We start from the raw sequence: 15,964 nt of genomic DNA, 5'->3' as shown, positions 1-15,964 counted from the left end.
ATCGCATAGGATATTTCTACACATATCCTAGCCAGTTTTGCTCAATGGTCAGAGCATCAGCCTGCAGGCTAAAGGGTCTTGGGTTCAGTTCTAGTCAAGGGCATGTATCTTGGTTGTATCTCAATCCCTGGACCCAGTTAGGATGGGTGTGGGAGGCAAACGAACTATGTGTCTCTCTCACATTGAGGTTTCTCTTTCTGTCTCTTCTCCACCCTTCCTCTCTTTCTAAAAATCAATGGGAAAAAATCCTTGTGTGAGGATTAACAATAACAAGAGATGTTTATACACATTAGCTGGCCTGGATACTTTTAAGCAATCGTTTCTACACCAAATACACTAACTAACGTGGTATTTTGATGCCTTTAGAATACCCCAGTCAAGCTATCAGCCATTTATTTTACATTTACAAATTGCTGTTCTAAATAATTTTACCTTTTTATATATGTTCTGAGATATAAAAACAATAAAAGTCAAATATTAAATTGAAGGGCTTTAGTCAAATGCATGCCCCTTTAATATAATATTTAAATGTATTATATAGTAGAATGTGTATGAACATTAAGGGAATAGTTTGGCATTTTAGGTTTCTTGTTAATGGCCTATAACTGATATCTTTGAGATACTAATTTTGTCTTTTATTTGGACATTGCAAGAAAAAATAATTCTACAAGTTCTGAGCAAACCAGAGAGAATTATAGCAGCAAAAATCATCTTTATAAAGGGTCAAAAATTTAAATGCAAATACCGAGTTTGGTGACTGTTAAAGTGACTATGATGGTTAGCATCTTTACATGAATTTGGAAGGCATGTGCTTATATATGTAATGTTATTCATACTATATTTTATCAAGTACATATTGTGTTTGGATCAAAATACCATAAGGGAAACCTTAAGTTTCTACTATGTAGGACTACTCCCATAAAACCTATTACATATTTTATGTTACTAGATGTGGGGTTTTTTCTTTTCTTTTCTTTCTTTCTCTCTCTCTCTCTCTCTCTCTCTCTCTCTCTCTCTCTCTCTCTCTCTCTCTCTCTTCCCAACTGGTGTGATTTGTGGTAAATCCATTTTATCCTGTTCTTTCCATGCAGATTTCTTATTTTTCCTCTGATATCTCAGTAATTAATATTTCTTTTAAAAATCTTAAACTGTTTCAGTGGTTAATTTAATAAAGTTTATAATTTGATTTCAGAAAGCAAACATAATAAAATCATCATAAAGTCTTAAAATATTCTTGACTATCAATAATGTAAATATTTTTAGCATTCATAAAGTGTTCTATTTTTTAAAAGGCTCTATTAACAAGCTACCATTGTGATGATGTCTTTCTAATGGTTATCTTAAGAGTAAAGAAAAAGTCTTGGCATTTTATTATATGTAAAATATATAAAATATTACTTAATATTCACAAAAAACACTTCACTTTTTTTCTCATTAACAAAAGAAACAATTCTTTGTGTAGCAGTTTGGTACTAATCGTGAAGTAAGTAAAGTCCCTGGAAATAGTATACAAACATTAGATTTTAAGTCAAAAATGTTTATTGTAAAAAAGGACATTGAAAATTGTTTTTTAAAAAAGAGACATAATTTCACAAGTCTCAACATTAGCTATAGAAAACATCTCATTTTCATACAAAATTCATTCAATCATATAAAAATAAACACAAATTTACATTAACTCAGCAACTATACAATTAAGGCACTTGGAAAGGGTGTTGTATAGATTGCATTTGCTGTATGCATTTCAAATAGTTTAAGTACATTACTGAGTTTCTGAGAATCCTTTCTTGCACTTATTCCCATCTTTAATTAATTTTATAAAATCATTAAAAATTATCTGAAAAGTAAGACATGGATGAAGCATGCACCAGGAATGTTCAAAGCTAGTCTTGCCCTCCTCCCCAAGGCACATACTGTTTATTGGCAAAACAAACACAACAACAAAAACAAAAACACTTTTCATGCGGTCTCCTGTGTTTTGTTCTTGTCCTTTTTCTTCCTCTCTCCCCTAAAAAGACAGCTTAAAGCATTACAGGCGATCAAAAAAAAAAAAAAAAAAAGCTTTCGTTCAACAACTGTAACCAGACATTAGACATGTAATGAAGTAAACTTGGAACAGTTTATAAGGCACCTGAGATAGTGTCTGGCAGATTCTCTTCCTATAAGAAATCCTGTTACAAACCCTATGACAAAACAATACTGTTCTTTTCCGTTGAAATGATTTGGCAGCAATGTAAATCTTTGCATTCTTTCTTAGTCAGAAAAGATACAATGTGCTTTTTGCTTCACCTTTGAAGAGAAAGATCCTTGTCTTTTATTCTCTCTATCTAGCTGTCAGTGAATATATAGTACTTTTCAAACTTCACATGGAAAGGATTAACTTTAAACACATGGATTCCATGCTCTTGCAGCTTTTCGTGTGTGTGTGTGTGTGTGTGTGTGTGTGTGTGTGTGTGTGTGTGTCTATACATATTATTTGGTCGATACGCACAAGAGAAAATGCCTTTGGACTTTTCTTTATCATTTGGTCGGAGTGGAGAAATGCGTTCTGATCGAGTAAACATTGGTTGCGTCACTCAGTGTGCTACACAGCAGCCAGATTCCTCATGTTTGTGCAGAAGAGACATTCTGGAGAAGGTTTTGGAGCAGTTTTTGCACTGGTATTTCTTTACATCAGAGTGGGTCTGCAGGTGAGCCCTCAGATTGGATCTGTCTGCAAATGCTCTGTTGCAGTGCGGACAGGAAAAAGGCTTCTCCCCTGGGGTGGTGGTGGAGGGGGGAAAGAAAGACAGTCAGTGTTTTTAGAGGAAACGCACAGACAGACAACGTTCATAAATAATCACATTTTGCCAAAAGAAGCAGCAAAACTTGATTAAAATTTCCCATAATACATACTTATTAATATCTAACCCTTTAAGATCAATTTGAATGCTGCATTGAAAAATCACATTAATTACCTTGTTGCTGCTGCCAGTGTGTAGAAATAACTCATGTATTTTTAGGACTTTCACTTAATGAAAACTTTCTGCTTCAGCAGGTGAAGCGAATGTTTAGCTCCTCCCAACATTTCCCAACATCTCCTCTTTTCCCTCTTTCTGTATTATGACTAAGTCTGGATAAGTGCCTTGACTCCCTGCAGAATGTGCTAGGAATAAAATTTTTAAAAATCAGCAGCAAAAAAGAAAGCAACTGAAAGCAAATTCAGTTCTAATTACTGCAACTTGCTCTAGGGTGATATGTCTATATTACAGCAAAAAGATGACTAACAGAAAACTATAGGAGGAAAACCATCTCTCTATCCAATACTTTGAGATAGCAACATTTATATTTGCTGATTATTGGAAACTGTTTCACAGAACAAACATTCGAGTACCTCTTTCCTGATTTTCTAACTGATCTTTGAGACCAAACCTTCCGAATCTACTTTCCAAAGTCTCAGTCCCGTTTGCAGTCTCTGGAGCAGAGGCTGTTAAAAAAGAAACGAAGCAGTGTGTGCTCCAAGGACTCTTTGAGTCATCAGGAAGTAGCTATACATGACCATCCATCATTAAAAGCACTGTGTCACTACCCAATGCAAACCCTCATGCCAATCCCGAGCTTCAGTCTGTTAGAGAGCAACATTCCTGTCTAGGTTTTTCTCTTACCAGTGTGAGTCCGAATGTGTCCTTGCAGTAACCAGGGCCTGGAAAACGCCTTGCCACAGATCTTGCAGACACAAGGTAAGGTGTGGGTCCGAATGTGCATCTTAAGGGCGCCCAGGCTCACATATTCCTTGTCACAGTATTTACAGCTGAAGGATTTCCTGGACTGGGCATCACAGTGCAACTGCTTATGCTTGGCCAGCCCCGAAAAAGTTGAGTAGGTCTTGTTGCATAAATTGCACTGAAACTTTTCAGCTTCAATGGCATGGGGGTCTGAGAGCTTGGACTGCAGTCTTTCCTCTTCATCACTAATGGGGCTTTCTGAGCCACTGTGGTCCTTGGAGGAGGTGTCGGATGGAGAAGGGGGACTCACTCGACCCAAGGATGAGGCATATCCGGGAAGAGAAGAGAGGCCGCTGGGTAGCGGGGCGTGGAACGGGGCTGCCGTAGTCCACATGGTGATGGGGCTGTAGGCGCCGGAGCTGAGGATCTCTGGTTGTGGTATGACAGGCATGGGGTAGCTCTCATACAGATACGGGGAAATGATCACTAGGGGAAGAAACGGAGAGAAGAGGAGAGTAAGGTGAAGCATTAACCATACATCCACCGAGAAGCTACTTGGCAACAGGCATGGTGCTCTGTGATGAAGATTCCTTTTGCCTCCGCCCTGGCTGCTAGGTGGTGGTTACTGAGCTGCAGGCACAGCTCTGCCTCCTGCGCGGAGTGTGACAGGAGCCAGGCCAGTGCCTTCGCTGTCCTGGCCCCGGGGAGGAGGGAACACCTAGATTTTATTTTTAACGACACATAAAAGTTGTTTTTCATTTTGTACATGCGTTACTTGCAGGTGTATGACTCTAGGTACAAAGATGTGTATAAACCCAACTGCTTTCTAAAGGAAAGGCGCCTTATTACATGAAAAAAAAAAAAAAAAAGCAATACTTCAACAGCTACGTATTGTGTTACTCATCTTGCATATATTCATTATGCATGTACACACAAGCTCTGGAAAACGAAGCTGCAGAGAGTTGAATGAAGTTCTCCTTGTCAGTTAAACGTTTTAAAAGTTTTCAATTAAGATGTATCCTGGGTGATCAAAGCAATCTGAACTCTCTTTTAGGACACGACTTAAAAGGAAAACAATCTAGTATTTAGTTCTTTTGTAATAGTATTTGAGTTGTAATATCTATTTATATATTTTGGATATATATAGATATAATGTCTTTTTTTTTTAATTTCTCTCCCTCCCTCCCTTCTTCCTTCCCTCCCTCCCTCTCTCCCTTCCTTCCTTTTTATTATTATTATAATATATTATTTTTTCTTACCTGTGTGTGTGTCCAGTTCGCTGTAGTTGGGCTTTTTGGAGGCGTTGAAATGCTTCTTGACCAGGAAAGAGCGCGGCATCTTGCCGGCGGGTCTGGCGGGCGCCGGCGGATAACGGTCCGGCGGGAGGACGCGGCCGGTCCTAGAGCATCGTGGCCGGCGGCCGCTCAGGTGCGCGGAGGAGGAGGAGGGCGCCGCCGGGAGGCCGGGCTGGCGGGGACTGAGCCCGGGCTGCGGCCGGGTGGGTTTTTTCCTCTCTCCTGCCGGCGGCAGCCAATCGCCGCGCGCAGCTTCGGGTTTCAGCTCCTCCCTCTGGGACAGCTGTGAACAGAGGAAGAATCTGTTGTCAGACTGAATTATTCTGCTGCAAAATGGGCTGTGCTTAGGCATTTCAGTGCGGAGAGGGGAGGGAAAAGTGCTTAAGTATTTTCAAGAGAGGCGATTTCACTCCATTGGCGCCGCCGGTTCGTCGGATCTGTGATTTCTAAAAACAAACAAACAAACAAATAAATAAAAGGGGCGGGGGGGGGGGCTGGCTCCGGATGTCAGGTAGAACCAACGCACTGGGACCACACGTGAGGGGTCTGGGGGTCTGGGAGGGGCGCCTGCGGGGTCCAGCTCGGCTCCGGTGGGAAGAAAGCCTATATTTGGAAGTGCCATTTGGGGAGGTTCTGCCTGTGAGGAAGCAGACCAATGAGCTCTGGGCTTTTGCAAAAGGAAGGTGGAGGCAGGAACAAAAGCCCCCGGAGTGAGGAGGGCGCCTCCGTGGCGGGGCTCCCGGGGTGCAGACTGCCGGCTTCGGGGGCGCTGGTCCCGGGGCCAGGGAGGCGCCCGCCGGCCCCAGAGGCTCCGGGTCCGAGGCTGCGCTTCCCCCGGGAAAACGAAATAATCCTGACCCCACGTTAGCCGCGCCCCCACGTTAGCAGTTAGCCGTGCTGGCAGCAGAGTGCTCTTTAGCCCACGGGAGACCTGCTGATGGGAGAATTGGGGAAGGGCTCCGGGGCTGGAGGGGCGTGGGGGGCAAGGAACAATAGGAAAACTGTCCTTAGGAACCGTGAAGATTCCCACCAAAACCTGTGACAAGATTGTGTCTCTTCACATGTCACTGTCATTGCGGAGGGGGGGGGAGGGGGAGGTGAACGGGCCTTAGAGACAATTGTTTCACTTCCTATATATGTCTGCTCTTAAAGGGTGCTGTTTTCCTTAAAGCCATCCATATTCATCCGAGGAGCTGCTGGTTCCCTGGACTGTGCTGTTAAACAAAGGATGCATTATGAGCACTGCTTGGTGCAAGTGTGAAGAAGCGAGCCTGGTAACCAATGAAAAATACTTTTAACTTTATATACGGCATTAAATCTAAAAATATTAGAAATGGCTCATTGGAAACTTAATTGGAAGTAAAATGTTAACTGTGTTTTCAAGCATCTCTGTCCATTCCAGACTTTTCTCCCCGCCTTTTACTTTAAACAGTAAAGAAGAAACAAATTCGCGATAGGGCCGCTTCACCTTGTTTCTGACAGGTGTTGGGAGAGGGAGGAAAAGAGCGGGAAGAGGACCTGAGAGGAAAGGGCTTTGTTAGGATGCCTGGCTGCTTCCTCTCCGGTGGGAAGCCTAGCCTGGGTGCTAGGGGTGGGGTGCTCCTGGGTTTTCTGAGCTGTTTCAATGATCCCTTTGTTCTTCCAACAGTCACCAATTTAAATATTGGGGAAAGGAATTTGGATGGATCTTTATGTTTAGAAAAACAACAGTATTTGTAGGAGACAGGAAAATATGAATATGCATTAGATTCCTCCACAAACGGTCAACTGGAGTAGAATTTGGAGCACGTTTTCTGAGCTTGCTGCCTTCTCTGAGGGTTTGCTCAGACCTGGGCGCCTGGTTGATTGCAGCAGGAGTCCTCCTGGCCCTCGCCGCCACGTTTCCAGGAAAGGCACGCTTTGGTAGAGATATCCTGGAGAAAGCTCAAGCTGCCACGTGCTCTGGCTCCCTCCTCTCACCCTAGGCAGTCCGTTCGCCATGGTGGTGAGTGTTGTTTTGTTATTTACTTGTTGGTAGTTATAACACAAGAAAACCGGCTGAAGTGTGTATTTTTTTTAATCTATTTAAAATGTTTAACAGTGATTCACTCCTCTTAGAAAAGAGGAGCAAACCTGAATTTGGATGACAGGTGCGTTACTGAGCCAATGGCCCGCTGCCTGTCCAGGGAGGCTCAGCACAGGACACAGATCAGAGCCGGGAAATGTGCCCCACCCCCTGGGACGAGCGGACAGCGCTCAGGATCCAGCGTGAGGCATGTCATTACACGGGTCTGCGTGGTGACTAGTCACACGCAACCCTGCATGAGGTCTGGTCTGCTGTCAGGAGAGGCGGAGCCTGCGAGCTGATGGCGTGAGTCAGACAGGTGCTCTGCTCAGACACAGCAGAGAGCAGTTGGCACCAGGATGGTCTGAGGGAAGTGAAGCCCGCACTCAAAGGCATGCTGCAGGGGTGTGTGTGGGTGGGTGGGTGGGTGGGTGGGTGGGGGAGGAGGGTAAAATCATCTGGAAAAGCTGGCATTAACCACTGACTAAAAGTCTCTCTTGCCCAGGAACAAAAATCTTTGCTAAGACATCAACAAGACACCAGATTTACATGTTCCATTTGGGCCAAACCAACCCAAGTGGGCTCGGTAATGCAAGAAATTAGTCTTAGGCTGACACACTTAGGGTCACTGGAACAGAGGGGAAATGGGGCTTATCCTGAGATGTGACTGTGTACTCGGCCCAGCCTGGGTGAGGCTGGTGGGTGGTAAGGAAGGCTCCGTCCCTAGCCTCCTGACAGGTAAATGTGAGGAACGGAGAAACTAAAAAAGGAGGGGAAGTAGTGCCCCTGGGTACGGTCCCTGCGGCCTGGCTCCCAGAAGCACTTGGTTATCATGGGGGATTGAGGGGATTAAGGTATGACCCTCCCTATAGTAGAACCACCCTAGAGGGTCTTTTCTTTTACCTGTTTTCTGTGGGGTATCTGGGACATCAGGAGCCCATGCAATGTAATTCCTTAATTGTCATGCGTTTTATTAGGATGTGACTTGATGTGACTCATGTGCTAGTCTCTTATTTTCTCTGTTGTAAGAAGAACCTGACAAAGATAATTTGTGGAAAACTGTGTAAATTAAAGGTCTGGGGCCTGGGGGGAGGGCCAAACCCCCTCAGGCTCTCCTGTACTGGTGGGGTTTCTCCTGGACCCAGTCTTTTTCGTGAGAGACACAGTCTTGCCTTGCTAAGTAGGGAAATAAATTATATTCATGAGAGTTGAGAATGCAGCTTCGGTTTACTCACTTGCCCAGAGATTTGTGTACCTGTAAGTATTAGGGGAGGCTAAAAGCCACGCAAATGTTGACTGCTAAGTTTGGGACATGGAGTAGATCTAGCAGCAGAGAAGCCACGGTTGGCAGAGGCAGGAAATGCCATCCTGTGCGGTGCCCTGTCTCCTAACAGGCATGGCATCTCTTTCTGGTTTAGTTTGTGGCATGACCTGGAGTGGGCTGGGAAGAACGGCCTCCCTTGAATGATATGGAGTTACGGAATATTGTTAGTTTGACTGTGATGTCTGGAGAATACTAGAATGCATTACTGATTGTTAAACTGCATAGTAACAAAGTGTTTATTATATGTAACTTTGAGATTTGAATGACAATAAAGTGATATCATCTCAACGGTTTTTGTATATATTTATATTTGTATACAGGTGTGTATGTTTGTGTTTGTATTTGTATTCATAATTCTTAATTTAATTCAGTCTCAGACAAGGTTAACCAACCTTTGAAAGAGAAATAAATGTTTCCTTTTAGTACATGAGTATCTCTATCTATAAATTATACTTTAAACTTTTTCCTCATTTCTTTTAAGATGATTTAGAGGTAAATATTCCTCAGTATAAAAGGGAAAATAATCAGAGTGAGCATAGAATTCTGCTCATATATTTTGAACTTCATAACAAGGAGAACCCCATTTCTCTGGAAACATACGTGGAACTACATACACACCCACCATACATAAATGTATCTACTTAGTGGTGTTAACTGAGTTAAATGTGATCGCGTGTGTGCACGTGTGTGTGTGTGTGTGTGTGTGTGTGTGTGAGAATTGTAGTGAAATACAATAGCAAACAAATGATGTCAGGATGTCCCTCTGCTCTTTAGGAATGTCTATTATTTCCGGTGTGTTCCCAGAGCCATTTTCACCAGGCGAATAGTCACTAGCAGTGTGTATCTATCTGGAGTTAGCTCTCATACTGTTAACTCAATAAATACTGTCACACAGGATTGATAGATAAGATCACTTCAAAACCTTATTGAACATGGGAACAACATTTAATGAGATTCATTCTGTGACAAATGCTTGTGTTTAGAAATCACTAATATGCAGAACTGTATTCCTAGTTAAAGGTTTTATAATCTCACTTCCTGTCGTGTGGCTATAATATGGTTAACATCATGCAAGACAGAAGATATTCATCTCTTCGATGTTATATTTGCACCTTGTAGAAAATGTTGATGATCTTATCTATAAGATGAGCAAGAAAGACTTGAAAATGTTGAATTTGTAATTTATACAACAGCTCAGGCATATGTGGTTGCAAAGAGACATCTATCGGTCAGTTTTGGAAGACTCGCTTGCTTTTTCTGTAACATTTTAACAAGGTCTGCCACCTAGTGGAAAATGGTGGCAGACCAATTTGACTAGACACAGAGCATCCACCTGACCTCATTTTGTAGTTGCCCCAATTTCAGAACATTCTTTTAATCTTATAAATTTTAATTGACTCATAATTTAATTTTTAAATGATGTATTTGTGTTTGTAGAAATGCAGGTTATATTTATACAACAAATTATGTTGGATTTATAAGATAGGAGAGGAAGGGAAATTTATAATGTTCATCAATCTGCATAGTCAATGACTAAAAAGAAAGTAGGCAAAAATAGTAGCATTATATTTAAAACTTAATGATAACCTCATATGACTTATTCTCTATCCTATATAATAAAAGGCTAATATGCAAATTGACCAAATGGTGGAATGACGAGTCAGTAGGATGTGCACTGACCACCAGAAAGCATATGCTCAATGCATGAGCTGCCCCCTGGTGGTCAGTGTGCTCCCACAGGGGGAGTGCCACTCAGCCAGAAGCTGGGCTAATGGCTGTCGGGAAGTGAGCCTAAGCTACCAGTCAGACATCCCCCAAGGGCTCTGAGACTATGAGAGAGCACAGGCCAGGCTGAGGAATCCCTCCCCCCAAGTGCATGAATGTTGTGCACCAGGCCTCTAGTATCTCCACAATGACCTATAAGATAGAGATGTTTTAAAGGCAGGGAACAAAGCCTGGGCCCAGTTTTCCAGGGACATTCATAATGAAAAGTGATGGAACCAAGATGTCTCCTCAGGCTGGGCCTACAGGTTATGTTGTAGGCTCTGCTACAGCCCTGCAATTTGCTAAGATGGGCAGTTTGTGCTGTACTGATAGTGATACAAGCTATCATTCTTAAGAGTTTAATATGCACTGGCCACTGCATTAAGCACTTTATAAGTATTTAAAAAATACCGCCAATGTAGTTACTTCAAGGTAGATATTATCCATATTTATAGATGAGAAAATGAAGACACAAAGAAATGAAATACCTTGGTCAAATCACACTACTAGTGAGGAGTGGGTGGAGGTGGGATTTGACTCTGGACCAGTTTAATAACAAATCATCCTTATTTGATCACTATAACTAGAATTTTACATTATGAGAGTGAGTTAGACTCATGACCAACTGCAGAACATGATCGGTTTGAAAATTTGCTTTCTTCCTTTCTTTGTCCCCTCAGACAATACTTACATGTGACCTTTGTAATTTGTGGTGTGTGGAGTTTCTGTTTACATCCCCATCCCACTCAACATGACTTTTGCAGTGAGTCTTTCGTGCATCCTAAGTAACACACTGGGACATCATTGCTTGATTTTTAGACTTGATACCATTTTCCATCAAGATCTGGGTGTGACTTCTAGGAAGATACTTGGACTAGAATTCTAAATACTTAACTAGATAGCGACCATGGTCCTTTGGTCTGACAGCCTGTCCTCATTAATTCTTTTCTGTAAGCACTATGTGTTTTTTTCAAAATGCAAGTGATGATCTTTGTCACCTCATTATTGTTTCCAGAGACAATGACATAAGTCTATAGTTTTGTATTTTATATTCAAATAAATATGTTGAATTTGAAAACCAGTTGGGCCAGATAACAGATCCTGAAATATGCTAAAATTTCTCCATGTGCAACTAACATTACCTAAAATTATCCACTCACAATATTACTGAGTGCCTAGTATGTATCACTTTTTAAAGTTATATCCTGTTAGAATTGTTGCTAAAAGAGAAGGGAGAGGGGAGAATCCAAAATGGTGGCATAGGTAACACCTAACTGCAGCCTCACACAACAATTTCAATAAAATACAACTAAAATACAAAATGGACATTACCCAGAACTATAGGAAAGTCGACTGACTGGAAATTCTACAACGAGAAGGAAAGAGAAAACCAGAAGGAAAATCAGAGGAGCTGTAAAAACCTAAGGTACAGAGACATGTGCGCACAGAGAGGACAGAGCCGGAGAGGAGGGGGAGGCTGAGTGCCTGGCTGCCATTCCCTAGTGGGAAGGTGACAAAAGCTCCGGACTGTGCTGAGCCCCAGTTCCGACTGCACTGAACCCCAGTTCTAGGCCAGCCCCTGAGGACCCAGGCTCATACAGAGGGAGCCTGGGCTGTAAGGCAGAAACCCTGGGGAGTGGTGAAAGGAAGTCCTGGAGGCACACACATTGCGCTCAGAGAATGGGCAGTTGGCTGTGCCGCTGGATTGCCCTAGTGGGAAGGAACAAAAGCTCCAGACTGCTCTGAACCCCACTTCCAACCCCACTTCCAACTGAACTGAACCCCAGTTCCGGGCTTATTGGGGGAGAGCCTAGTCTGTTTGGTAGCGCGCAAAACTCGAGGGCATCTTACTCTCAGAGGTGCTTGCAACAAGTACTGAAGGACACTGAGGAATACTGAGACTCAGGAGCCTCATAGGGTGTGGCTGATGGAAGCCACAGCTGTAGGCTACACCCTGAAACTCCGCCCCATCTAAGCTGAACACAGAGACTTTTAAGGCTACCAACTCAGGGAAACTGCCAAAATGCCGAGACAAGGAAACAGATCACAAATGAAAGAAATGGAGGACAAAAAGCAACTGGATTTAGAGTTCAAAACCAAGCTTATAAAGTTTTTCAAGAATTTCCTAAAAAAGGCCGATAAAATAAACGAGACCTATGAGGATATGAAAAGGGATCAACTAGAAATAATAAGGGATCAACAAGAAATAATAAGGCATCAACAAGAAATAAAGAATACATTGTCTGAAATAAAAAATATTATACAGAGTCCTAAAAACAGAATGAAAGATTGTAAGAATCAAGTCAAAGATTTGGAACATAAAGAGCCAGAAGATACTCCTCCACAGAAGCAAGAAGACAAGAGAATCCAGAAAGTTGAAGATAATGTAAGAAACCTCTGGGACAACTTCAAGTGAACCAACATCAGAATTATGGGGGTCCCAGAAGAAGAAAGACAGCAAGATACCAAAAATATATTGAAGGAAATAGTGACTGAAAACTTCCCCCACCTGGTGAAAGAATTAGACTTACAAGTCCAGGAAGTGCACAGAACCCCAAACAAAAGGAATCCAAAGAGAACCACACCAAGACACATCATAATTAAAATTCCAAGAGCAAAAGATAAAGAGAGAATATTAAAAGCAGCAAGAGAGAAACAAATAGTTACCTATAAAGGAGTACCCATACAATTGTCAGCTGATTTCTCAACAGAAACCATGCAGGCCAGATGGGAATGGCAAGAAATATTCAAGGTGATGAATAGCAAGAACCTACAGCCAAAAATAATCTACCCAGCAAAGCTATAACTCAGAATCGAAGGCCAGATAACGAGGTTCACTAATAAAAATAAAAAAAAGCTAAAGGAGTTCATCAACACCAAACCAGAATTATATGAATTGCTGAAGAAGGTTCTTTCAGAAGAGAAAGTAAATAAAGATAAAAATTATGAACAACAAATACGTAACTATCAATAAGTGAATCTAAAAACCAAGAAAATTAAAAAAAAAAATCTGATGAACAATATTAACTGGTGAATATAATAGAATCAGAGGTATGGTAGGGGAATGAACTGACGATTCTTGGGGGAAAAGGGAGTGGGGCTGTGGGAAGAGATTGAACACAAACTGTGCACCTATGGATGAGGACAATGGGGGGTGGGGAAAGGGCAGAGGTTGGGGTGGGAACCTGGTGGAGGGGAGCAATGGAGGGGGGGGAATGAGGAACATTTGTAATAATATGAACAATAAAGATTTATTTGAGAGAGAGAGAGAGAGAGAGAGAGAGAGAGAGAGAGAGAGAAGGGAGAAATAGAAACCAGAGAGCCCTTTCTCTGTCCCAAGAAAGGCCTATGTGATGTGCATGAACATCGTCTCCTTCTGTAAAGTATATGTAATTACTTGGAATGATTCTGTTAATATGCATGTGTAATTTGAAGCGGAGGAAACTAAAACTGAGTTATAGTTAATATTTGTCCAAGATCATGTTCTCACAAAGCAGGTTAACCTAAAACTTTCAAATCCAGGCAGCCCATTCTTTAAATTACTTTCCTTCTCAATTGTTCTCTAATAACTTTATTACTCTAAATAGGAGGATTAAGTCTCAGTTCATTTCAGTGGATGTAATCCATTAGAATGATTGTTAAATATATTGTATACCTTGGTTATATGCCTGATTTTATAATTATATAAGATATATTAAAAGTTCATATATGAAAATATATTAAATGAAAAATAAAAGTACATGAAATAAAATGTTTTTAATATATATGTAGTTTAAGAACAATTCTTTCATGTCAAATACTTTATTATTTTAACTTCATATAAGCGGTATTTTGATTAAAAATATGTCCTAAGAAACATACTAATTATTATTTTTAAGTAACTAGCCCTACTTAAAAATTAAATAAATAATAAAGACGCCTTCAAATTTGAATGCTTTGTTTATTGAAAAACAAATGCCCTAATAGGCTATAATTAACTTATAATTAACTTAGCAAAAAGAGTTTATTTTCTAGAGAATATTGTTCTTGAGACATCCTGTGGTTTCACTTCGTGTTGTGTGACAGGCACACAAGAATAGCCACCAGACAGCAGTATGGGCTTTTAAGTAGGACAAATCTGTAAAAAGAAAATGCCTTACTTTCTTAATCCAAAAATCTATGCTGGCGTAGTGAAATATTTAAAAGTATTTGTATTTGTAAAGATCTTCTTCTGTTTGGTTGGTTGCCTTTTTTGTTTTATTGATGATTTTTTTTTTTTTTTTCTGTGTAGAAACTTTAGTTTGCTGTAGTCCTATTTATTGATTTCTGCTATTACTTCCCTTTTGGGTTAAGTTCACAAAGACCCTTATGTGACCAAGGTCCCTTAAGTTTAATGCTTATGTACTCTTCTATGTATCTGGTTGTTTCCAGTCTTATGTTCAAGTTTTTTAAACCATTTTAAGTTAATGTCTGTGTATGGTGTCAGATAGCTTCTGGCTTCATTCTTCTGCATGTGCACTATTTATTGAAGAGACTTCCTTTTACCATTGTAAATGTTTGGCTCCTCTGTCAAAAATTGGTTGCCCATACATGTGTGGATTTATTTCTGGGCTTTCAATTCTGTTCCATTGTCTGTTTCTGTTTTTCTGCCGATAGCACACTACTTTAATTGTGTAGATCGATAGTATGGTTTGAAGTCAGGGAGTGAAATATCTCTGGATTTGGTTTTCCCTTCTGTTGTATCGATAGTACCATATAAACTTGAGATTTTTATTCTATTTTTGGATATTGGTGGGAATTGTATTACATCTGTATATTGCTTTACCTAAGATGGTAATTTTAATTATATCAATTCTTCCAGTCTATGAGCACAGGATACCTTTCCATTTATTTGTGTCTTCTTCAAGTTCTTTCAACAATGTCTTGTAGTTTTCTGTGTATAGGTCTTCTATCTCTGTGGTGAAGTTTATTCCTAGTTATTTTATCCTTTTTTTTTTACAATAATTATTGATATACATAATAAATGTATGTGGTTTATTTTAGCATTTTCTTCATTTTTTTTAAATAAATTTTTATTGTTCATATTATTACAAATGTCCCTTCCCCCCCCCCCCCCCCCCCCCGCACCATTGCTCTCCTCCACCAGGTTCCCACCCCACCCTCTGCCCTTTCCCCACTCCCCATTGTTCTCATCCATAGGTGCACATTTTATGTTCAGTCTCTTCCCACATCCCCCTCTCCCCTTTTCCCCAAGAATCGTCAGTTCACTCTCCTTCCATATCTCTGATTCTATTATATTCAACAGTTAATATTGTTCATCAGATTTTTTTTTTAATTTCCTTGGTTTTTAGATTCACTTGTTGATAGTTACGTATTTGTTGTTCATAATTTATATCTTTGTTTACTTTCTCTTCTGAAAGAACCCCCTTCAGCAATTCATATAATTCTGGTTTGGTGTTGATGAACTCCTTTAGCTTTTTTTTTTATTAATGAAGCTCTTTATCTGACCTTCGATTCTGAGTGATAGCTTTGCTGGTAGATTATCTTTGGCTGGAGGTTCTTACTATTCATCACCTTGAATATTTCTTGCCATTCCCATCTGGCCTGCATGGTTTCTGTTGACAATCGTATAGGTGCTCCTTTATAGGTAACTACCTTCTTTGCTCTTGCTTCTTTTAATATTCTCTCTTTGTCTTTTGCTCTTGGAATTTTAAGTATGATTTGTCTTGGTGTGGTCCTCTTTGGATTCCTTTTGTTTGGAGTTCTGTGCACTTCCTGGACTTGTAAGTCTAATTCTTTCACCAGGTGGGGGAAGTTTTTGGTCACTATTTCCTTCAGTATGTTTTCGATATCT

General features: G+C 40.7%; 1 protein-coding gene across 2 annotated transcripts; it reads right to left on the bottom strand.

Annotated features, from left to right (window-relative positions):
* Nucleotides 1-1,521: 1,521 nt before the first annotated feature.
* On the bottom strand, nucleotides 1,522-5,097 carry SNAI2 (snail family transcriptional repressor 2). Of its 2 annotated transcripts, XM_036437271.2 has the most exons (4): nucleotides 4,964-5,097; nucleotides 3,645-4,190; nucleotides 3,374-3,466; nucleotides 1,522-2,758 (listed from the first exon to the last, which is right to left on the bottom strand). In XM_036437271.2, the coding sequence occupies exons 1-4, from the start codon at nucleotides 5,040-5,042 to the stop codon at nucleotides 2,577-2,579; spliced, it is 900 nt and encodes a 299-aa protein (XP_036293164.1). In that variant the 5' UTR covers nucleotides 5,043-5,097; the 3' UTR covers nucleotides 1,522-2,576. The 2 variants fall into 2 exon arrangements, with proteins under 2 accessions (XP_036293164.1, XP_036293165.1); XM_036437272.2 differs by lacking the exon at nucleotides 3,374-3,466.
* Between the last annotated feature and the right edge of the window lie 10,867 nt (nucleotides 5,098-15,964).

Source organism: Pipistrellus kuhlii, unplaced genomic scaffold (assembly GCF_014108245.1).
Source record: "Pipistrellus kuhlii isolate mPipKuh1 unplaced genomic scaffold, mPipKuh1.p scaffold_m20_p_14, whole genome shotgun sequence".
Classification (NCBI taxonomy): Eukaryota; Metazoa; Chordata; class Mammalia; order Chiroptera; family Vespertilionidae; genus Pipistrellus; species Pipistrellus kuhlii.
The sequence above is the reverse complement of the archived record's forward strand: the minus strand, read 5'-3'. Positions and strand labels throughout refer to the sequence as shown.